The following is a 25119-nucleotide window of genomic DNA, read 5'->3' as shown; positions in this document are numbered from 1 at the left end:
AGACTAGGAACAAAGCAGGAATGTCCCCTCCCACCACTACTTTTCAGTACTGTAGTGGAAGTCCAACCTAATGCAATAAGATAAGAAAAGGAAATAAAAAGTATATAATTTGGGAAGAAATAAAACTTTGGTTTGTTCACAGATGACATGATCATTTATATAGAAAGTCTGAGAGAAGTGATGACAAAAATCCTGGAACTAAGAAGTGACTACAGGCAGGTTGCAGCATACAAGGTTAATGCAGCATACAAGGTTAATACAGCATACAAGGTCACTTTCCTATATACCAGTAATGAACAAATAGAATTTGAAATTAAAAACACAATATCATTTACATTAGGAGGAAAAAAATGAAATGCATAGGTGTAAATCTAACAAAATATGTACAAGATCTAAATGAAGAGAACTACAAAACTCTGATGAAAGAAATCAAAGAACTAAATAAATGCAGAGCTATTTCATGTTCCCAGACAGGAAGATTCAATAATATCAAGATGTCAGTTTTTCCTCACTTGATCTACAGAGTTAACACAATCCCAATCAAAATCACAGCAAGTTACTTTGTAGATCAAAATCACAACAAGTTACTTTGTAGATATCAACAAACTGATTCTAAAGTTTATATGGAGAGGCAAAAGACCCAGAATAGACAACGCAATATCGAAGAAGAAGAATAAAGTTGGAGGACTGATACTACTTGACTTCAAAACTTACCTATAAAGCTGTCATATCAAGACAGTATTGGCGAAAGAACAAATAGAGAACCCAGAAATAGACCCACATAATTACAGTCAGCTGATCTTTGATAAAAGAGCAAAGGCAATAAAATGGAGAAAAGACAGTCTTTACAACAAATGTTGCTGGAACAACTGGACATCCATATATTAAAAAAAAAAAAAAAGACTCTAAACACAGATCTTTCACAAAAATGAACTAAAAAATGGATCACAGACCTGAATGTAAAATGCAAAACTATGAAAATCTAGGATAAAAATCTAGATGACCTTGGTATGGCAATGATGCTTTAGCTACAACACCAAATGCACAATCCATGAAAGAAATAATTGATCAACTAGACTACATTAAGATTAAAGACAACTCTGCAAAAGACAATGTCAACAGAATGAGAAGACAAGCTACAGACTGGGAGAAAATATTTGCAGAAGATATAACTGATAAAGACCTCTTAAAATTCAACAATAAGAAAACAAACAACTAGATGAAAACATGGTTACCTGAACAGCTCACCAAAGAAGATATGCAGATGACAAATAAGCATATGAAAAGACGCTCCATATCATATGTCATTAGGCAAATGCAAATTAAAATAAAGAAATATCTCTACATACCAATTAAAATGGCCCGAATCTGGAACCCTGACAACACAAAATGCTGGGGAGGATGTGCAGCAACCGTTTTCATTCAGTGCTGGTGGGAGTGCAAAAATGGTACAGCCACTTTGGAAGCCAGTTTGGTAGTTCTTTACAAAACTTAACACCCCCCTTATTATATGATCTAGCAATTGCACTTGTTGGTATTTGTCCAAAGGAGTGGATAACTTATGTACACACAAAAACCTGGACATGGATGTTGATAGCAGCCTTACTCATAATTGCCAAAACTTGGAAGCAACCAAGATATCCTACTGTAGGTGAACAGAATAATACACTGCGGTACATCCGGACAATGGAGTATTACTCAGCACTAAAAGGAAATGAGCTATCAAGACATAAAAGGACACAGAGGAATCTTAAATGCACGTTAATAAGTGAAAGAAGCCAATATGAAAAGTCTACGTTCTGTATAATCCCAACGTATGACGTTTGGAAAACATAAAACCCTGAAGACGGCAAAAAGAACAGGAGTTGCTGGAGGGTGGGAGGGAGGGAGGGAGTGAGAAGGGAATGAAGAGGCAGAGCAGAGGATTTTAGGGCCAGTGAAACTATTCTGTATGATACCACAATGGTGAATACATGTCATTATACATTTTTTCAAAATCCATACACTACACAACAGAAAGAGTGAACCTTAAAGTAAACTATGGACTTTGAGTGATAATCAAGTGTCAATGTAGGTTCACCAATTGTAACAAATGTACCAGATGTAACACACCCCTTGTTAGGATGATGATAATGGGAGAAGCTACACATGCGTAGGGGAAATCGCTGTACTTTTCGCTCAATTTTGCTGTGAACCTAAAACTACTCTAAAAAAATAAAGTCTCTTTATATATAAAAAACAATTAGACTCCCTAAATATCCCTTCCCCACACCGTTCCCCCCGGTAACCATAAGTTTGTTCTCTAAGTCTGTGAGTCTGTTTCTGTTTTGTAAATAAGTTCATTTGTATTATTTTTTTTTTTAGATTCCGCATATAAGCGATATCATACTTCTGACTTGCTTCACTTAGTATGACAATCTCTAGGTCCATCCACGTTGCTGCAAATGGCATTATTTCATTCTTTTTAATGGCTGAGTAATATTCCATTGTATATATGTACCACATCTTCTTTATCCATTCCTTTGTTGATGGACATTTAGGTTGCTTCCATGTCTTGGCTATTGTAAACAGTGCTGCAATGAACACTGGCATGCATGTATCCTTTTGGACCATGTTTTTCTCCAAATATATATATAGTTAGGGAGTTTGGAACTGACATGTACACACTGCTATATTTAAAATGGATAACCAACAAGGACCTACTGTATAGCACAGGGAACTCTGCTCAATATTATGTAACAACCTAAAAGTGAAAGGAATTTGAAAAAGAATAAAAATTAAAAAAAAAAAAACAAACAACCCAATTAGATAGTAGTGATTTTGTCCAATTCAGTGAATATACTAAAATCCATTGATGTGCACACTTTAAGAGGGTGAATTCGATGTTTTATGAATTAAATCTCCATAGGCTGTTCAATCTTTTCTACTATTTTTCAATTGAATCTTTTCTACTTCCTTTATGGCTGGACTCCACTTCTGAAATATTCTTTCCTTCCCAAGTGAGTCACCTGTTCAGCACGTCTCCTGCAAGTGTGTATAGTCTGTCCACTGCTGCCCTCGCCCTGCTGCTGCTACCAACTGACTTCCTACTGCGCAGTCCCCATCTCTTATGAAAACACTGAGCCTCTTCTGTGGACTCACCCAGACTGAAAAGCAGGACACTAGCACTTCTGGTTTGCTTCTTGCGTAACTGCTTTATTTCAGCAAAGAACGTTTCTGACGTAAGTAAAAAATCTTGATGACAAAAAGAATAATTCAACAGGAATATATAAAAATTTCAAACTTATAATGTACATAATAATGAAGTCTCAAAATATAACAGTAGAAGTGTGGAATTTAAAATATAGACAAGTTTACAACCGAAGTGGGTATTAAATAAAAACAAACCAACAAACAAACAAAAAAACACCTCAGTCAGTGAGGGGGAAAAAAAAATCCCTACACGTTGTTTTTCAGACGGCTTTATTTTTTTCACCCCCAAAAGTGAGAGGACATTTTTTTCAGGGATTCATTTCTGTATACAAAATATTTTTATAACACAGGATTGTATATCATATATCAAATGACTCTGCCAACGTATGCAATTTTTACTTTACAGGTATATTTTTACCTTATTTATCTAAAAGAAATATATACCTTAAAATAAAAGTTTAATTTAAATTAAATTTAAATATTTAAATTTTTTCCAATGTTCCCAAATTACATAAATGGGTAGTTGCTCTCCAAGTGATTTCAGTATCAAAGAAAAATCACATGCTAGTGGTTAATTATTTATGCTTATAATGTTAAAATGCTGGTGTTAATATTAGCATTTAATTTTTAAATGCATTTAGAGTCAACAAAATAAAGGTGGAACTATACAAGTAACAATTCAAAAACAAAAAATTTATAGCAAATGTCATGTTAAAATGTCCATTTCCAAAATACAAATGCTTATGCACTACAATTGGGAGGAAAAATTCCTTAAGGAGGACATGTAAAGGACAAAGTTTAAAAGACCAATAAACTGAGCCACACCAAAACACACCACTTAAGGCAGTAAAAAGCAAGTCATGGAGTAGCAGAAGTTATCTGCAATATAGATAACATACAAAGAGCTTGAATCAAGAATATAAAAAGGACTCTATGTTAATAATGTTTTTCCAAAAAGTCAGATCAATAGAAAACTGGCAATAGTATCAAACGGGCACTTCAAAAAGAGGACACCCCATGGTAAAGAAATACATAAAGAACTCAGTCGCATTATAATCAGGGAAATGAAAATTGACACCACAGTGAGATGCTACTACACACCCACTATAATGATTAAAATTGAAAAGCTGACCATATCTTTGTTAGCAAGGATATTGGTCCACTGGAACACACATATACTGTTGGTGGAAGTGTAAACTGTTTTCAAAGTTCAAGCTGGTAGTGTAGTGGGTTGAATGGTGACCCCCTCAAAAGGTATGTCCATGCCATAACCCCTAGAACCTGTGAATGCAACCTTATTTGGAAAAAGTCTTTGCAGATGTAATTAAGTTAACGATTTTTAGATGAGATCATTCTGGATTATCTACTGGGCCCTACATCCAATGACAAGAGTCCTTTTAAGAGACAGCAGAGAAGACAAAGACACAGACAAGAAGGCCCTGTGAAGACAGATGCAGAGACTGGAGCTATGTAACCAGAAGGAATGCCAACAGTCACCAGAAGCTGGATGAGAAAAAGAAGGGATCCTCCCCCCTATCGCCTTCAGAGGGATTTCAGCCCTGCTGATACCTTGATTTTGGACTTCTAACCTCCAGAATTATGAGCCAATAAATGTCTGTGGTCGTAACCCACCAAATTTATGGTGATTTGTTACAGCAGCCCTAGAAAATGAATATAGGCTGTATCTAGTACAGTTGAACATACACATTCCCTGTGAACTCCAATCAAGAGACAATCAGGCACATATAAGGCAAAAAACATGAAAAGAATATTCATATCAGCATTATTCATAATAGTCCCAAAGAGAAAACCACTCAGCTGTCCATCAAAAATAGGATGGATAAATAAATTGTGGTATATTCATTTAATTGAACAATATAAAGTAATAAAAATGAAAAACTGCAGCTACACAACATGGATTTATCTAATAAACTTATTCTGAACACAAGAAGGTAACACAAAAGAATTCATTTACTTTCACTTATATCAAGTTCAAAATAGGCAAAATTAATCTACGGTGTTAGAAGTCAAAATAGTACCCTTGGGGAAGAGGAAATGGGGTGGTTTTAATAGACATAATGTTAGAACCTTGCACCCCAAAAGTTGAAATCACAATTTCAAGTGCATGTGGAACATTTATAAAAATTGACCCCTTCAATGACATGACAAAAGCAATGTCCTAAACAATAAATGGTGAGCTATACCATGGCACATTCATGGATGGTAACATTCAATGCTGTAAAGTTGAGAAACCAACCTCAAATTTACCTATACATTTATTAAAATTCCAATCAAATTTGTGTTTTGGTATTTGATAGGCTGATCTTAAAATTCAAATGAAAGACTAAAAAACCAAGAATAGCCAAGAAAATTCTGAAGAGCAACAAGGTAGGCAGACTTGATACTCTAGATATCTAAACTGGTGATTTGACAACTTTTATATTGCTACAGGAGTAGTAAATACATCAATCAAATAGAGGGCCCAGAGAAAGACCCACGTGTGTAATAAAACTTGACTCACATCTCAAGTGTCATTAATATCGATGGGAAGAAAGACTACCAGATGAGCTAACAAAATAAAAAAATACATCTGCTTAAAGTCCTTGGAGTGCTAAACAGCAGTGAAGAAATACCAGGTCAGAATTTGGGGAAGGACAAGTCTGGAAAAGTGAGCCCAGGCTTTGGGGCCACTTTCCCATGGAGGTATTTGCTGATTCTGGAGATGGCAGCTGAGAGGCTTGAGGGGATGAGGCTCTAGTGAACCATCACTGCTTTGTCCTAGGCTATGCACTGGGAGTGAGGGTATGCCCAAGGACACAGGCACCTGCAGCTCAGCTCTCTAGCCTCCAAAAGGGCTAACATGAAAAAGACTGACAATACCAAGGGTTGGCAAAGATGGGAAGTGACAGGAACTTTCTGACATGGCTGGCAGGACTGTAAATTGGGTTCATTCACTTTGGAAAATACTCTCACCTTATCTACTAAAGTTGAAGATATGTATTCCCTATGTGCCCACAATTCTACTCCTAGGTATACAGCCAACAGAAATGTAAAGCCAGGTACATCAAGGGACCTTTACATGAATATTCACGGAAACATTATTTGTAATATTCCCATACTGGAAATACACGAAAAGTCTATACTTAGTAACATGGATAAACAAATTGTGGTATTTTTAGGCAACAGAATACTATATGGCAATGTAAATGAATGAGTTATGTAAAATATATATACCTTGCAAACATAACACTGAGCAAAAGAAGCCAGACACCAAAGTTTATATAAATAGCATACTGCTTTTAAAGGTCAAAAAACACACTATTTGATTCCCTTTGTGTAACAGTTAAACACCAGTAAAAACTATAGTGTTCAGGAATGCATAGTTAAGCATTAAAACTAAAGAGAAAAGCAAAGAGTGATCACCTTACAGAACTGTGGTTACTGGCTTGGGGAGGGGCACTAGCAGGGCTTCAGCGGTCTTACAATGTTCTGTTTCTTGACAGGGGTTTTGGAGGCACAGATGCTTTGTGATAAACCAATGCTCTGTACGTTTTTTTGTATTTGTGTACTTTTCATATATCTTTCATAATTAAAAAGGTAAGAAAACATCAGTGGAGATGGATGACGGATTTATTATTCAATACATGGTGCTGGATCAACTGAACAGAAATATGGCAAGAATATATTAAATCTTTACTTCCTATCACACACAAATCAATTACAGGTGTATAAAAAACCTAGGAAAAGCAAAAACCTTGTAAGTTTTAATAGAAAATATGGGATGTATCTTCATATTCTATGGAATAAAAGTAATTCCTGAAGAAAATACAATAATACAACCAATAAAGGCAATGAGTGAGCTGACCACATGAAGATGAAAACTCTTCTATAAGGTAAAGTGAAAAGACAAACCGCACACCAATAAGTTCTATATGTATAACCAGCAAACAGTAATAACCAGACTACTTAAAACTGCGTACGTTATCAACTGAAAAAAGAGACAAGTCCACTGGGGATTGGGGTGAAGGAGAGAACAGGCAACGGCAGGAGAAGGTGGTCCATATTACAAACAACCTGGCTGGCTGAGATGAAACATGGTAGGGCATATTCACATAATGGAATGAGACGGTGGTCTAAATAAATGAATTAGAGCCATGTGTTGCAACACGAAAAAGATCTCTAAAACAATGCTGAATTAAACAAAAGGACAAAATGCAAAATAAAATCATTTTATAATAATAAAATTTATAATCATGCATACTATTCAAAGTCCAATACTACATATTCCTTATCAATACATATATAGTAAAAACATGAAAGAAATATGCTTAGGAATGGTAAATGTTAACTTGAGGCCAGTGGCTTCTTCTGGGGAGGGAGAGAAATGAATCAGGGAAGTTTACACAAGGACTTTGATTGTACCTATACCATTTTATTTCTGTGAAAATAAAGATTTAAAGCAAATATGTCAAAAATTTCAAGTTCTCTATAATTTTATAGTCTCCTGTATCACTGAAATAGTTTATAAAAACAAAGGTAAACAAAATCCACTTCCCTAGCTATTCTCAGTTTTTTTCTTACATCAAGCTGTGGGTTCAGACCCCATGTTACTGGTCCATCACAAACTTTGATACTATGGCACCAACTTACACTGAAGGAAGCTTAAGAAACAGGGCTCGTGATTCTGATATTTGGCTTCCTGGAGGGGAACCATCACGGATATAACTTACTACCTCCTGCAGCATCTCTGTACAAAGTTGAGGGAATAGTCACTTGGAGGGCCCAGTACCAGGAGAAGCTAACTTTTTCTTTTTATATAGACACAGTGAACCTTGTAACAGACCATGGTTACTTCCTTTTATTGGTTGCTAAGAGACGCTTGACTAAATCTATGGACTACCACTAGGAAAGGTACCTGATTGCCTGATTTGTATTTTAATTCTTCATCTCACTCTCCAATCCTTACTGTCCTTTCATCCAGATTTTTCAGGTGATTTATTTTATCCTACTGTGTGTATGTGATTATGTACACACACACACACACACACACGGAGGCATATAATATAAAGGAAAAATCTGATAGATTTCTATTATATTAAAATTTAAAACTTCTGTAGATCAAAAGGCACCATTAAGAGAATAAATGGCAAGCTACAAAGTGGAAGAAGATGTTTGCAGTACACATGACAAAAGGTTCACATCCAAGAGTGTAAGGAACTCCCACAAATCAGTAAAAAAAAAAAAAAAAAAAGGATGGAAAATTCAAAAGAAAAATGGACAAAGTTGGTAAACAGCAGAGCTAAAGTTCCAGTCTGAAGTCTTATTTTACTTAAAAAAATTATCATTTCACTTATTTGTAATGCCATCACCTAGCAACAATGACAATCACGCTTTACACTTTGGTCTTGGTAGAAAATCTTCCATTTTCTTTTTTTTTGGGGGGGTGGGTGTGCTAATAACCTTCCCTATAATAATTATATATATGTAATTTGTTGTGATTACAGAAATCAGATTATACCCAATATACTATTTTGCAATCTTTTTTCATATAATTCATCTTAAAAAAAAAACTATTGCATAGATTATGCTAATATGGGTTCCATATAGTCTTTAAAAGATTTCCAATATACATTCACATATAAGGTGCCCTTGTGTGTCTGCTTCCCCACACCCTTACCAGCACTAAGTGCAGGTCTCTGGTTCAGGCTCATGAAGGGTGATCAGAATACTTCCTTCTGGCTCCCTTCAAGCCTTGAGAACAAAGCAATTAAGGAAGAGTAAAATAATGAGCAAACAGAAATGCTAGCAAATGAAAAGGGTGTGGGAAGGAGTTTAGAAAAGAAACAAGTGGCTGAAAACGAACAAAGGAATGAGGAAATGGGAAAGGGGTTAAATATAAAAAAAGTAGGGCGTCTTTCAGGAATATTCTTGTTAATCAGGCCATGACTCTGAGTCGTATACTAAAGACTGAGGGGCAAGATGTAGCTTCTGATTTCATAATTTGATTAAGAGTCGATAAAGGAGGGCTAGAACCAAACCCATTGAGACCGGATATCTTAACCTAAGCTCTTACTTTTGGAGTTCAAATTTCTTCTCCTCAATTTTTAGTCAGTTTCCTCCCCCTAGAGCTGAATTTTATCTGAAAAAAAATTCCCAGACGTCACTTGAAGTTTTTAGAGCAGAACAAAGTACATGCTTCACACTTTTAAAGAAAATGTTCAGACTCTGGTTGCAGCTGAGTAACTTCAAAATGGCTTCATTTTAAAACTTAGTAGAGCAGAAATATCTGAAGGAAATGCATATTTTCGATTATTTGTTTTAAGATAGTTTAAAATCACAAGAGCAATACAGAAACTCTGAATCTCTGAGGATAGGTAAAGGATCTCTGGCTGGTCTCATGTGAGTATCACAAGAGTTTAGAGGTGGAGAAGAGGGGTTTCAACTCCTGCAGGGTCAGGATTTTCATTCTACCTCTATGTTCTTGGCCACCTTTCACAGCTCCTCTTGCTTTTCCTCTGAGTTTATCCCTAACTTCTGGAAGACACTGTGAAGCAGGGGAAAGAAAGCTGGTCTAGAAGGGGAGGAATGGGGGCCCTGAGTGACCTGGGCCATGGGCCTTAATCTCTCCATTCTTGTATCCTCAGCAAACCTGATCTTCTCACTTCACGGGAGGTCAGCTGGTGAGATTCAAATAAGTAATGGTTTAAGCAAGTTTTGAATAGGCATAAAGCGCTAAGGTATTATAAATGTCTACTCTCTCCTTTCACTATTCTTTTTTAAATCAATTGAGCAACTCCAAGAATCAGATTTGAAGGATAAATGTTTATGGGAATCCATCTTGGTTCAAAGGAGGATCTGGGGTACAGGGAACTATCTCGATATTTTAATAAAACTAAAACCTAATTGGTTGTGACCATTTCAAAAGAATTAATATAAGTTAGAAGCATACATTCAAAAAGGAAGCATCGGAGAAAAGGGGCCTAAGTCTTTGGGATTCTATAAAAAGCTTGGTCTGTAAGACAGTCCCTGAGTCAATATCTGAGAAACAGCTTTGTATTAGTGCTCAGATACTCATGTAACAGAGAACCACAAAAAACAAGGACTAAAAGACAGAATCTGGATACACACTGACGAGCTGAAATACGTTATGTGAATGCCTTATTGCGTGCTCTGCGCTGTCAGGGGTACTGAAATAATGTATGCGTGAAAGAATTACAGCAGAGTAACTGGCTCTGTGCTGGTGTGCTATCAAAGGGAAACCAAGACAGCAAAAGGAATATGTAAGTCAACGCAGCTCTACAACCCTGATTATGCTCACCCACTATTTGATAACATATTTCCTTCTTTGGAGAAAAAAAATAAAGAAATTCATTCCCCACACTCTTGGGAGGCTGAGAATCTAGACAGACAAAAGCATATCTACATAAAAATTTTGAAGATTAATACATAATAAAAGCCAAAACAATAATCTAAAATAAAATACTTCCCTTAGCTGCTTTTGCTTGTGGTCTGCAATGTATTTTCCACAGTTCCCCAAGATAAAAGGGAGATTGTCAGTATCCATTTCCAGGTTTTTCTCACGAATATATATCAAGGGAAGTACAACAAAGTCTGCTTTGGATTAAAGTTATGAACATCAGATTTCAAAACCAAGAACAAAATGTTTTAGGAGTCTATTCCAGCTTTGTCTCACCAAACCCTGAAAATGTGGGGAAAGTAGAATTCTATAGTTCTGAGTTTTTTTAATGATTTAAGAAAGTAGAGAGGCAATGACATTTTCATATATTACTATAACTGGAAAAGAAAAAAGAATAATGGACTACATCCCGACATTAAAAAATACTTTTGACAGTGTTTCCCAATTACCAACAGTGATGACTATGGCTAACATGGATGAAGAAATTAATGAGCAGTATTTTTTTCTTATTATGTTTAAGATCATCTCCAATACTACCATCAGGCTTGACCTGATACCTGAAAAGAACACCATAAAATTACAAGGTAGGCTTTAAAACTATTCACAAGTGGTTAGGGAGTCCTAATGAACAATAATAGAGTTATTATTTTAATTTGTAGCATAAGGCATCACTACAGGAATCAAAGAAACTGATGTATTTTTAGATGTGTGTACTGCTTATACATTGAATGGCGAGTTACTGTGGAAACTTTCATTCTGTGGAAACTTTAACTGGATTTACGTGCTAGACTTAGCCGATGAGTTGCAAATTTTAAAGTGGTAAACTGATTAGCATTAAATCACAAAATATATTTCTTTATAAATAGAATGCATTTATCTCATATAAAATGTGTATTGATAAACACTTGTTTTCCTCTAGCTATATGTAAACAGTGACATGAGAAATAAAATTATGTATGCGTCTTACGTCTTCTGTGCAGTTGAAAATGTCTTAAATTTTATTTCACTGGACAGCATACTAAAGAAAAGAAATGATGACCTTTATAACTAAGGCCTTCCTTCTCTCGGACTCTCTATTTTGACAAAAAACATCCCTCTTTTATGAGGTCCTTTAGGACAATGTTGATTTTTTTTTCCATTTCTGTATCTCTTTAGATACCCTGGTATCCAGCACATAGTAGATGAGCGCTCAAAATATTTTTTGTCTTGATTCAACATTCAAAGAAATAAAAAATGTTGTCATATGCTTCCAAGATATGTAGTATGTTTAAAATACTATACCCAAAGATTATGGAACAACTAACAGATATAAAAATAAAAATACATATAGAGATATCATAGCTCAAATTGTGATGGTAACTGCTTAACTCAAAGTGTGATAACTGATTCTCATATATCTTAGCATGCTTTTCAGGCACTTTGCATTACGGCTACAGAGGGCAAATGGCTGATAAACCTCATTGTTAAAAAGAAGTCCCTTAAATAGCAAGATATACATGAACAACAAAAAAAAGAACTTCTTTGATTGGTTCAAAAGCCCATATACTTGTAACCCAGGAAACATTTGAAATGTATGAATAGGTAACTCAGCTCTATATGGGATATTGGTTCATAACTCTTCATCAATCCTACATACAAAAAAAATGCTATGTAGGACTGGATATGTATTTTAAGAGATATTAATACCTGCAGAAAAATAAAATATTTAAAAGGACCAAGAAGCCAGAATTCTTATGTACCAAAAAAACTGTATAAAATTAGAAGTACATTTAATATGCCAGATCTTATTTTAATCAGCTATTGGGGATACTCACTTCCGTCTCTTTATTTTCTACCCTATTAGGAGGAAATTTAATATCTACTATTGGCATGTCAGTCTGCAAACTCTGCCTCTAACAGTATAACAATGGTGTCTTCTCCATTCTCCCAATACACACCGAACTCCAGATCAAAGTCACGGTTTTCTGTGCCCCCTTAATTATCCTCCACAATCAACTCTGACTCACCAGCGAGCCTTTATTGTCCTAAAAATCCATATTTATACTTGTTAGGATTTCATGCCACAGGGAGGAGATGACAACACTGAATCAGTTCTCCAGACAGGCATATCAAGGATGCTTTTTCAATCACCCAGTGCTTAGTAGAGACAAAGTTATGCAGTAGCCTATAGAATTCTATAAGAGCAGAAAGGCCACATCACTAGGACACTTCTTGGCTCCAGAACAAACTGATTTAGAGCCCAGCTGCAAAGTCATTCACATTTGCCAAGAGAGGTTTTGAGTACTCTTTGGGACCCACCCCTCATACAAACAACGATTTAAACAAAATGAAAACAGAACAAAACAGGCTGACTCACTCCAACACTCCCAACTCCATCCTGTAGGAAGAAGGCTATAAAATAATGTGACAATTAGCCTAAGGATTTCCTTGTTATTTTCATTTTCAGAGCCTCTGCGTAGTGTTAAAAGTATCACATAGGGTCCAATTAGACCTGAACACACAGACCTGCTCAAACATCTTACTGTTCTGAGTACACCACGTGGTACCATAGGGTTATTTTTAAAAATTCCCAAATCAGTAGTCAAGAAAGCAATGAAGTCAGTTTACCCCACACCCTATCATTTATTTGTGTCAGATGTTAAAATGAGAATCCATTGCCTGTCCACAGAGCACTCACCTCATTGTCTGACTCCACGAGAACTTGATCATATTCACTAAGCGCTACTAGAAACATGATAGAGGTGACATTTTCAAAGCAGTGTATCCATTTTCTTCTCTCTGACCTTTGGCCCCCTACATCGACCATTCTGCAAGGTTAATAATATTCATATTAATAGCACATAAAAAAATATCAATATAAATATAGCTTTACTTACAAACTTAGGAAACCTACTCTCTAAAGAGAATGGTCATCAAAACCAATCCAATTAACACTTATTGAACATCTACTAATTTTCTGTTACCTAACAATCAAAGTCAAGACATTCTGGGTAATAACTCATTGCACTTATTAGAAAGTTACCTGATATGTATAAAAATTATAATTTTGTAAAAAAAAAAAAAAAAATCCTGTGCCAAGCCAAGGAAAAAGGCTGTTTTATTTAATCAAGCACAGAAGAGTCAGAAACAAAATGAGTTTTATTTGTGTTCAGCTCTAATGGCAAATACTGACTTCAGTTTCTTTTCCTATAAAATGAGAATGAAGATCCTCACGTATTTCTCAAGGAAGCTAGGAATGACTACAAACGCATTTAAAAGATGTAAGACGCTATGTATTTCAACATGGGTGTGTAATGCTTCAACTAAATGCAAACAAAACCCCACTGATCTTCATCAGGAAGGTAAGCTTTTGGGGCTGTTTTTTCTTTCCAATATTGACAATAATTTGGGACAGTCCAATCATGTTGGGTAACATGGTGCAATTAGCCTTATGCACAAGTCAACTTGCTAAACTGCTAGAAGTGGTATGTGTAAAACATCAAGATGCTATAAGAGGCCACCATTTGAACTATATCAAGGACTTGTTTTTACACACCAATTCTGTGCTCAGGAATCAACACTGGCATCAATTAATTTGAGTGCTAGTGTATATAGAAAATATCTAGCAGAACTTGGTAATGAATCCAAGTTTCCTCAAGTTGTTGAATCCATAACTTGACTAAAATGTGCACAATGTTTACAAGATAAAATATTTTCAGAAAATGAGAGTTTTAGGTATAAAAGTTTGAGAGTAGGGCTCTTTAAGTGTTTGTTGAAAACTGCAGTTGTTCCTGGTATTTTCCTGCCTCTAAGGATCAAACCTAAACTAAGAAATCAAGAATCTTCCCGTGACTGCTTTGAACAGTTTCCTATGAAAGAGATATCTGAGGGGCAAAACAATGGATCCAGGGAGACCTATGAACTACAGACATCAAAACTAGAATTCTTAGGTCTTTAGAAATATTAAAATGCTAGCTCTTCTCTAATGTCAAGTCAATAATATGCTCATTTATATAAAATTCTCATTCCATGAAATCCTGTCATGCTAAACCCTATAAGATGTTTTTGATGGTAGCAAGAAATTATTCTTCTACATCATTACTTTTACTGAAGTGCCAAAGAATGTCCTTTAAAAGCTAGTGCCCAAAATGTAGGGAAAAAACCCAAGATGTAATAGTAACCTGGTTTCAGATTTCACTAATCATAAAGCAAAAAGGAGATGAAATCTCCATGAAATGCTTTATGTTTTCTGAAAATACTCTAACATGGTTATAAGCAGAAGGAAATTTGGTGTCTCAAATTAAAGATCTCTAAACGCAATGAACTCAAAACTTAATCCAGAATGCTGGAGCTATAGGGAGCCTTGGTGATCATCTAATGTAACCATTTTATTGATAAAAAAAAGAGGCTCAGAAATTATTTCCAAAGTGTCACCCTCTTTATGGCTATGTCTATTAGAGTAGCGTATGGCAGCCAGATGTAACCACAGGTGCAGAGATTGATTAGAATGAAACACACAGTGCTTTGCAGGGAATGATGGAGGGCCTGCCAATCAGGGTCACATGGCAGAGTTACATCACAGGAGTTACATTAATTTCCACTTCACAACCCTGTGTTGTACGTAGTTGTCTTAAATGGATGGCTCTCCCAAGGAGCTCAACTCTCTGCAGCACCCAAAGACATATTCATATGGCCTCATTTCTCCATGTACCATGTGGTTTGTATTCTAACTAAAAGTACGTCTGAGTGATTGTGTAGTAAGAGATTAAATGAAAGTACATCAGTCTTGTTTATTTTTTCTCATCTTAAAAAAAATTAGACTACTTCAGCTGAAGTATTACCCAGAAAGAGTAGCAGCAGCAAGGGAGAAAGTAATAAACTTTCATTCTATTTTCCTATGTAAATTTAGACTAGGTTAATCAATCCATTTCCAAAACCATGTATTTTTAAATTTTTCAGGCAACTCATTTTAGGAGTACAAAGCAGCCCGTATTCTTATTGCTACTGAAAAATTCTACCTTGGTACCAGAGGACCTGGAGGAAACAACATGAAAGCTTCTGACAACCTGTAATTTCTGTTATTAATAGGGTTATGAGATAATTTATATCTTATACAAATGTAAAAATACAGTGTTTATATGTACACGTAAAAATACAGTTTGTACAATGTACAAACATTGACCTCACAGTTAAAATGATTCCCAACCAGTTTTAGTCTGGACCAATGTTTGAGTAACTTTTAACCACCAGCAAACTATTCACTGATTTCTCAGTGATTTAACCTGAAATAAGAAACCTGCCCATACATCTTTCCTCTGCTTCCTCTTTCAGGGACACACTATTTCATTTGTGTCTCCAATGACAATAATTGTTATAAAGGTGATATTGATTTAAAGTCTACACATGGTTTCAATATTCATAGAGTTCACAAAACGTGCTCAAGGCAGAAGAGCTGGGAAGTAGATTTTATGGACTCAGGTACTACCTGAAAATGACACTTTGTAAGTCAAAGGGGTATTCGATGATCCCTGTGGTGGGGACTCGAACTCTGAGCACATCTTGCTGCGTAGGCAGGTAGGCAGGGTCGGCAACGCGGTCCAAGTCATTAAGATAGCTGGAGGAGGGAAGACACAGGAGAGCGTCAGTGACACCGTCACACCAGACCTGCTGATGGAAAAGGAAGGACAACAGTGGATCCTAAGACAGAAGTGGAGAGAAGGAAGAAAAATATCAGAAAGTGGTAGAGTAGCTTGGGAAGTCAAAGATACAGTCAACCTTCTGTTAGTCAGAGCAAGGTTGTCCATCTATGGATGACTGGTTCCCAGTATTTCTCTTTTCTTCTCTTACTGTCAAATAGAACCCTGACAGAACGTAAAGCGGGAGAAGAAAAGAATTAAATGAGTCTCCTACCCTCTACTTGTTTAGCAGGTCTGGTGGGCAAGCAGGAGTTTAAAGCAAATAGTTTTTGAATTATTTATACAAATGTTATTTGTATAAACAAACAGATAACAGAGCTACACAGAAGGTCAGGATGCATTTTTTTGCCTTTTTACAGAACATCAGAGCCTTTCCCTGGAATGTATTTCCTTATAAAACAGCAGCATACCATGTCCTAAACTCTGTCCAAAGCCTAACTCATTCACAATTAATGTGAAGCCATGAGATTTCTAGTCACTGAGGCAACAATACTGAAGGCCAGATATTCCCAGTATATAGACTCATCACACCTAAACTTTAAATTTATCTGCTTATATGACACTTTTCCATTAAAAAAAAAAAGCTTTTTATTGTGAAATAATTATAGACTCACAAGAAGCTGCAAAAATATTACAGAGAATTCCCCTGTGCCCTTCACCTAATTTCCCCCAATGATAACATCTTATGTGACCATAGTATATTATCAAAACCAGGAATTTGACACTGATCAATACTATTAACTATACTACAGACCCTACTTGGATTTCACCAATTTTTACACACACACACACACACACACACACACACACTTTTGGGGGTGTATACTTCTATGAAATTTTATTACATGTAGAGATTCGTGCAATCACCACTGCAATCAGGATACAGAATTGTTCTGTTAGCAAAAAGAAACTTCTGTGTGCTACCCATCCCAATCCTAACCCCTGGCAAGCACACATATGTTCTCCATCAGTATAATTTTATCATTTCAAAAGTGTTATATTCCATTCACTTTCCATTCTCTCAAATTGCAAAAATAATTTACAACTTTAAGAATGACATAACTTGATATAACTGATGACAAACAGGTAAAAATGACTGTTCTGCATGGCATCCTCATGATTTCAAAGAGTCACTATGTTCCCTTTGGCCCTGGAAGGGATGGAGCACAGATATGATTTCAAAACATACAACTGCAAAGTATATACAGAAAGTAACTAACATGTGAATAAGATTTAAAGAAAAGGTAGAACCATTATAGACTTGGAAGAGATTAGATCTTCAACCCCTTTATGCCCACAAACAAGAGACAGTGAGGGCTTCCCTGGTGGCGCAGTGGTTGAGAATCTGCCTGCCAGTGCAGGGGACACGGGTTCGAGCCCTGGTCTGGGAAGATCCCACATGCCGTGGAGCAGTTAGGCCCGTGAGCCACAACTACTGAGCCTGCGCGTCTGGAGCCTGTGCTCCGCAACGGGAGGCCACGACAGTGAGAGGCCCGCGCACCGCGATGAAGAGTGGCCCCCACTTGCCGCAACTAGAGAAAGCCCTCGCACAGAAACGAAGACCCAACACAGCCATAAAAATAAATAAATAAATAAATAAATAAATAAATAAATAAATAAATAAATAAATAAATAAAGAGAGACAGTGAGTTCTGAGACACGTAACAGGGAATGTCTGGTGTGGAGCATAACTCAGCAAGCGCACAAACACTCAGGTGACGTGACTTACCCAGGAGAAAGACTGTCTCGCCCTGTTATTCCTGCCTTAGTACCTAAAAGAGCGCCTGGCAAATAGTACTTAACGATTATTTGCTGAATGGAGGGATGATTTCCCATGCTGAGATTTAGTTTTAGCATTATTTAAATATCCTTCTTACTAGTGGTGTTTCCATATCAATGATACTGTTAAATTTGAAACTGAGTATTGAAAAAAATTTAAGTCTCTAAGAGTCATGGGATCATAAAATAGCAGAGCTACGTCTGACTTTAACAAAGAAAGAAATTACTGCCTTTTTGGAGCTGTATCAATTCTTTAAGACAAAAAAGTACAGTATTAGTCTGGAAATTCCTAATACAAAGCAACTATACTTAGTATTCTAGTGGCCTTGTCCCAAACACATCAATGATTCTTTAGCTGGCAATTAGCTCTCTACTGGCTGATAGAAACCAGCCTGATATCTTTAATTATTAGAAAAATGGCTGGGGGACAAAAAGAGGGAGAGGCTGGGAGAATATGGGCTTGAGAGGCAGGAAGGAAATGTAAAAATGGACTGGACTCCAAATTTTAGTGAATATCCTGGCACAGTCCGGGAGTTGCCTGATGGGGTTAACAAGCCCATGTTTTGGGTGTTGGCCTGTATCTCATCCTACAGATAAACCAGCTCATGACTCCGTAAATGCAAAATCAACTGGGTACTCTGTATAGATGGAGTTTTTTGATTTATGAGCTCCTTGATTTGAAAAAATCGAAATGAATGTACATTTTGAAATCTGCAAGATCATCATTTATTTAACTACTATATACAAAAATTTAATTCAGAGGAATCAGAGAACTTCCAATTCACATTGGCAAGCTTGTTTGGAAATAGGCTGCCCAGTAAACCATTTCTACTCACTTCACCCAATCCAGAGGTCAGAACAGAAGGTGGCTAAGTCTTGGACACAAGGTGCTACTGTGTTCTTGTGGGAAGAGAAATCGTGGCTTTCTGTTTGTTGATCTGTTTCTTTTTTTTTTTTTTTTTAATTTTATTTATTTATTTATGGCTGTGTTGGGTCTTCGTTTCTGTGCGAGGGCTTTCTCCAGCTGCGGCAAGTGGGGGCCACTCCTCATCGCGGTGTGCAGGCCTCTCACTATCGTGGCCTCTCCCATTGCGGAGCACAGGCTCCAGACGCGCAGGCTCAGCAATTGTGGCTCACGGGCCCAGTCGCTCCGCGGCATGTGGGATCTTCCCAGACCAGGGCTCGAACCCGTGTCCCCTGCACTGGCAGGCAGACTCTCAACCACTGTGCCACCAGGGAAGCCCTGTTGATCTGTTTCTTGAAGATGAACTCAACAGACTACTCGTTGCCACTTCATTTTTAAACATGTGTCCTTGCACAGGAAAATTTAAAGAACCAGCACATGAAGTGGGAGAGTCCCTGTCACACTGCACGTGAGAACCTTGCTAGTCTCTCTCCAATTCAGAAGGGTGAACTGAGCTCTGGGAAAAACACGATGGAGTAACACAGAATCAGGATATACACCTGCGACTGAAAGCCACTGATACGAGTTTAGAGGCTGTCCTAAAAATACTGTCAGTGGTTTCTCTCTGTGAACGCCGGGCACTACTGAGACATTAGCTGAATATCTGAAGCATTCATACGTGCAAGAATATTTTCCCCCTTCATCTTTCTTTTGCTCCTTTTCAATGTAAGCATAGTTCAGAGAGTAATAAAGGCAACGTAACAATTAACCTATACTGGGCACTTGCTGCTAGCTAGGCTCTGTTCTGTCTGTTCATTGCCCAGGTTTCAACATATTTCAAGGCAAGGAAATGGCCATTAAAGATCCTCATACATTTACAATTTACTGGAAAGTGAACTGCACTGCTTGCTTGACATTCTTGTTGTTTTGTTTTAGTTGGATGGTGGAGAGAAAGGCCTACTTCACTTGCAGTAAAAAAGTTAAACTGATCTAGTTTAACAAAAGAAAAAAACGGAAAAGAACTTGTTATCAAGGTCTGCTAGTTGAAACATACATTATCTAGAACTGGAACCAAACCAAACCAAACCTAGAACACCCCAAAACAAGACTAGAAAAACAAAACAGAACAACAACAAACCCCCCCAATCAAACAAAAGACACACAATCTATTTTCTCCTACAGGAAGGTCTGGGCAGCTCAAAAGCTACCCAAAACTGAAGACCTGTTGCAGATAATTTGAGAAACAGGTAAAACGTGCAGGCCACCTAGACTAGCATCTTTCACTGCCAAAGAGAGGCCAGTGTGGAGAGCTTCTGCCTGCACAAGCACCAACCCCACGTGGCCCCCTCACTCTGGGCTTCAGGACTTGGAGGGACTCACAGCACTTTCTGCATTTCACATTTGCTTAGGGAAAAAGGCCACTCTACTGCCTTAGAAATGGAGTTCTAGCATGATAAGACTAGCATATCCTCATTTGTTGATTCTTGTCATATTCTGAGAAGAGGTAATGATGGAATAATCTCTTAACTGAATTGTACTTTCCACTGAAGCACCTCATATTTGGGGGAAAAACGCTGGTGGAATATGGGGGGCGGATGGGTTCATGTTGGATTACTCCATTCATTTAACCTTTAGCTAAAAAACACTGAGGTCTGAACAACTTATATTGCAGAGTAAATTCAGAGTTAATTATAGTTATAATTTGTTTTGTAGGAATGATTTTGAGTGGCTGCTGAGGTCATTCTCAGGGTGCTGCTATGGTGACAGGCACAAGGTACATTTCCAAGGCAATGTATGTATATAACAAGTGGCTGGCAGTAGCTCTCTCCTGATGTCAGAGAGAGAAAGCTCCATGGTACACACAGGACTTATTTAAACTGTCTAGGAGTGAAGACTTATTTAAGATTGTGCTTGAAAATGGGTTTAGTCAAACTCATCTTACTCTAATCCATTCAAGGGAATTTAATGACTTGTCATTGCTTTGAGACATTCAATAATTGATAACTTCATAATTGACTAAAAAAACCCAAAAAACCTCAACATTTTCCCACAGACATTTGCCCATTTAGGGCTCTCACACTCCGTGGGGTCAAGGACCATGACTCCCTTTGTCCAAGGCTGGTCACCGACACTCAACCAAGGGCCTGGAACACAGCAGATGCTTAACATGGGACCCAAATTAAAACTATTTTATGGAAAACATTGTAGTGGTTAGAAAGGCAGGTTACACCTTCTAGGAGAAAACAACAGAGTATGGGGGTTGTTAGGTACCCATCTTTACACAACTACTTCTCCGGGCTATTACTGGCTTGCATTATGTAAGACCTAAATTCTGAATTCAAATGCCTCTGACGAATATAAAGACAACACAGAAAGGAAAGGCAGTATCCATTTAATTTCATTTAGTAGATGCGCTTCCTGCTCTTCTTTAGGTCCTGGCCACAAAATGATATAATTTGTACATCCGTTTTATGCCTGTCAGTATCAAGCTTTCAGGCCTTGGAATTCACTCTAATCCAGGGCAAACAGAGGGAGTGGTCCCTTATTAACAAACGACTGTGACACAATATCTTTAATGGAAGAAACAGGTTTCTGATGGTTTTCAGGGAAAAGGAAGCCGACAAAAAGACTAGTAAAATTTCTATAATTCCTTTCCTACCATGAAAAAAATGCAGGGTCATCTGAAATTCAACAGCCATCTTGATCATGACATTCTGGTAGGTGCTAAGGAAATGAAAATTCCCAGGATATGATCCCCGCCTGCAATGAGTTTACCAACTTATAGGAAAAAAGGGTGTTATATGAAGAGGAGAAACAGGGGAGTTTATTAGGGAAGGAATGAATGCTTGTATATTTTGGAAAGAGCCATTTTCTGGGAACTTGTTTGAACTGTCTCTAATCCTTGGTGATTATCCACAAAACATCCTTCTCTAGCATGACTGATTTATAAGAAAGACAAGGAAATCATGTCCATTCGTTTATAACTACACCTTGTAACTGCTAAAGTCTTTATACATTTAACTTCAGTATCACATCTGGCTGCAGAAAAAATAAGAAATTCAGAAATGGGCTATAATCCATTACTTTAAATGAGTAAAAATATATGCGATAAGCTTGAATGTCACTAAAACAACATGCTCTAATCAAACTAAATATGGCATTTCTCTTTTGAATGTTTTAAAAAGAGATTTCAATTGTTCCTTAGTTTTTGGCAGTAGTTTGTCAGTAACAGATTTGAGTTGACCTTCAAATTTAATTTATGCTCCAATCTGACATGTAATGAGAACTTATTTTCTTAGATCTTTTTAGAAGTAAAAAGAAAAAGCCCTACTACCTATGACTGGAAGGGTAATTGAAATCTAAGCCAAGAATAACATAGAAATTAGAATCAAGTGGGTTTTTTTTTTTTAATGAAGGAAACACGAATAAAATTTAGAGATGACTCAGCAAGTAAACAGTATCATATTACAGCCGGGGTTAAAAAAAATTAATACACGTATTAGGCATACAAGCCTTAGCAATTATACCAAAAGGGGGAAAGCACCCGTGGGTGATAAGTGGAAAAAGAAATCTCTGACATTTGTTCTAAATCCAACCAAACATAGTAAGATCACTGAATACAGCACCTTGGAGCATTTAATGTAACACACTACGGGGTGTATGCTGGGGCGCTTCAACTCCTGTGTAAGAGCCTCTTATCTAGAGGCTGTATTTATCAATATAAGAGAGTTGCAGTTCAAGTCAGATATTAAGACGAAGTTCTGGCACAGAAAATGACTCTGGGTAGAATTTCACATTTTTTATTATTGAAAAGAAGGTTAGAAAAACTAGGTCGACTTCATTAAAAAAAATGAAGAAGACCTCCTTATAAGAGGAGAAGTCTTGGGGGATGTGAAAGCTAGATCATGCCTGAGATCTTATCTGACACTGTCAAAAGCAGTGGAAGCTAAGGAGAAACTAGAAACTTACAGTTACTGTGCAGTTTCTATGTGACCACAAGGATTCAAAGGAAAAAAATAAAAGAAATTGTCAAAGTGAACTTAAAAAAAAAAAAAAAAAGTGAAAGTAACAGTTCTGCAAAACTGCCGTCCTGAGGGGAGAGTCAAGTACAGGTTTTGATGCCAAGACCCAGCTAAGTCCCTCCCTCCTCTGGTAGAGCCCGCTGCTCAGATGAGCCTGGCTGGTAACCTGGTTAGGTGGGTCAGCTGCACGAGATTTCTGATCACTCATTATACAAACACTTCCATCTCCTGAAGAGCTCGCTCTGTGGAGGGCAAATCAACTCTCCTTTTTCCTCTTTAACACCTGGTACACCATGATCAGAGTTCAAGGAGGTGCAGCATTTACTACAGAGAATTTGTTCATAAGAAATTATTTGTTTTCAGTACAAAATTCCAGGTTTAAAACACGATCACCTAGTGGTAGCGGGGGGGCGGGGGGGCTACAATCTCACAGTTTATGAAAGCTACTCAGGGAGAATATGCTGTGGGATAAAACAGAAGAGATCATGCATTTAAATTGTCCTTTGCCAATAAACTAAACCAACCCAGAAAATCAGATTTTTTGAAAGTAAATTAAATAGCTCGTAAAAAGATCCTGTATCACTGCATCTAGTAAACAGTTTCAGTATCTTATATATGGATAGTTGATCTGAATGTCTACCGTAAAGAGACCACTAGTGTCAAGTGGGGAAGGAGCGGGGCACCTATGTGTGTGTCAGACAGACTCCAGGGCCAGGGCCACCGCCAGGCTTGGGTCAGAGCAAAAGATTCCCAAGTCTGTTGCCCAAAAAACAAATTAACCTTGTAATTAAGAGCAAAAACAAAACAACAACAGGGGAGAGGGATAAATCAGGAGCTTGGGATGAACATACACACACTACCATATATAAGATAGATAATCAGCAAGGACCTGCTGAATAGCACTGGGAACTCAACTCAATATCCTGTAATAACCTATATGGGAAAAGAATCTGACAAAGAATGGACATATGCATATGTATAACTGAATCACTTTGCTGTGCACCTGAAACTAACCCAACACTGTAAATCAACTACACTCCAATCAAATTAAAATATTAAACAACAACAAAACAACAGAAGAGGGTGAGAGACAGAGATCGAGAAGGAAAAGGGAAGGGAGGAAGAGGCCTTTTTCAATTTGCCTGTTTGGCTTTGTTAATTTATTCATCTTTTATATGCTAACTTTCAAAGCTGTTGACTAATTTTGACACAATTTTTATACTTCTAAAACGTATCAGAAGCATCAGAAGGGTACTTTTTATTCTAGTCTGCTCAGCCTGAACTGTAAGGACAGTGCTTAATTCATTAATTTACACATATTTATTGAAAATCTGTTATATGTTCAATTCAAATCACTGTGTGTGTTGGAGAGGGAGGGGGGTTGGCACAGGGAGCTGGTACAAAATACTTAAAATATATATATTTTCTTTGCCTTTAGGGACATCAGGCTACCTGCGAAGCAAAGATAGCACAGATGAATCTATTAAGAAATAATTAAGTGCCAAACTGTGAGGTGCTAACTATGAATGCATTAAGAAGGGAGAGATGATTATGAACTGCAGTCACTAGAGAATTGCATAGAAAAGTGGGGGATGAGTTACAGCATGCAGACTGAATGGGACTGGAACAGGCAGAAGAGGGGAGAAAAGAGGGATGGGAAGAAATCAGCAAAGAAACATAATTTACTTATTCTTTTATTACGTTCCTCATTCATTCAACAACTTTCTCTTAAAGCCTGACTGAAAGCTAGGCACTGTGCATAGCACTGGGTGGGAACCACAAAGGAAAAAAAAAAAAAAAAAAGATGTGAATCCTGTCCTCAAGGAGCTCGTGCTCTAGCAATGGCGATAAACATGCTATAAAATAACCATTTTACAGCACAGAAAAGATGTGACTCAGAAGAGAGCTCCCAGTGATGGTAGCCAAGAGTCAGCCATGAGCAAAAAGGTCGCTGACTAAAGCAGGTCTCTCACGGTCACGTCTCCTTAACTTGGATATTGTTTCTGTAGGACTAGAACTTTCATTTTAACAAGGATGATCAGGTCTGAGGAGCTGGTCACATTAAACTAATCATAGACCACAATTCTTTAAATCAAGAAGCCATTGTGTTAATGAAGAAGAACATCAGGG

The 25119-nt window shown here is 37.2% G+C and overlaps 1 protein-coding gene across 1 annotated transcript in view; it reads right to left on the bottom strand.

Annotated features, from left to right (window-relative positions):
* LOC137770875 (guanine nucleotide-binding protein G(q) subunit alpha) overlaps nucleotides 1-25119 on the bottom strand; it is a 289351-nt gene that overhangs the window by 58692 nt on the left and 205540 nt on the right. The window contains exons 4-5 of the mRNA XM_068553922.1: nucleotides 16074-16202; nucleotides 13287-13416 (exon numbers count right to left, since the gene is read on the bottom strand). Coding sequence (XP_068410023.1) covers nucleotides 13287-13416; nucleotides 16074-16202 — 259 coding nt within the window. The remainder of the gene's footprint in view (nucleotides 1-13286; nucleotides 13417-16073; nucleotides 16203-25119) is intronic.

This window comes from Eschrichtius robustus, chromosome 10 (genome assembly GCF_028021215.1).
Source record: "Eschrichtius robustus isolate mEscRob2 chromosome 10, mEscRob2.pri, whole genome shotgun sequence".
Lineage (NCBI taxonomy): Eukaryota > Metazoa > Chordata > Mammalia > Artiodactyla > Eschrichtiidae > Eschrichtius > Eschrichtius robustus.
Note: the sequence above shows the minus strand (reverse complement) of the source record. Positions and strands in the feature narration are given on the sequence as shown.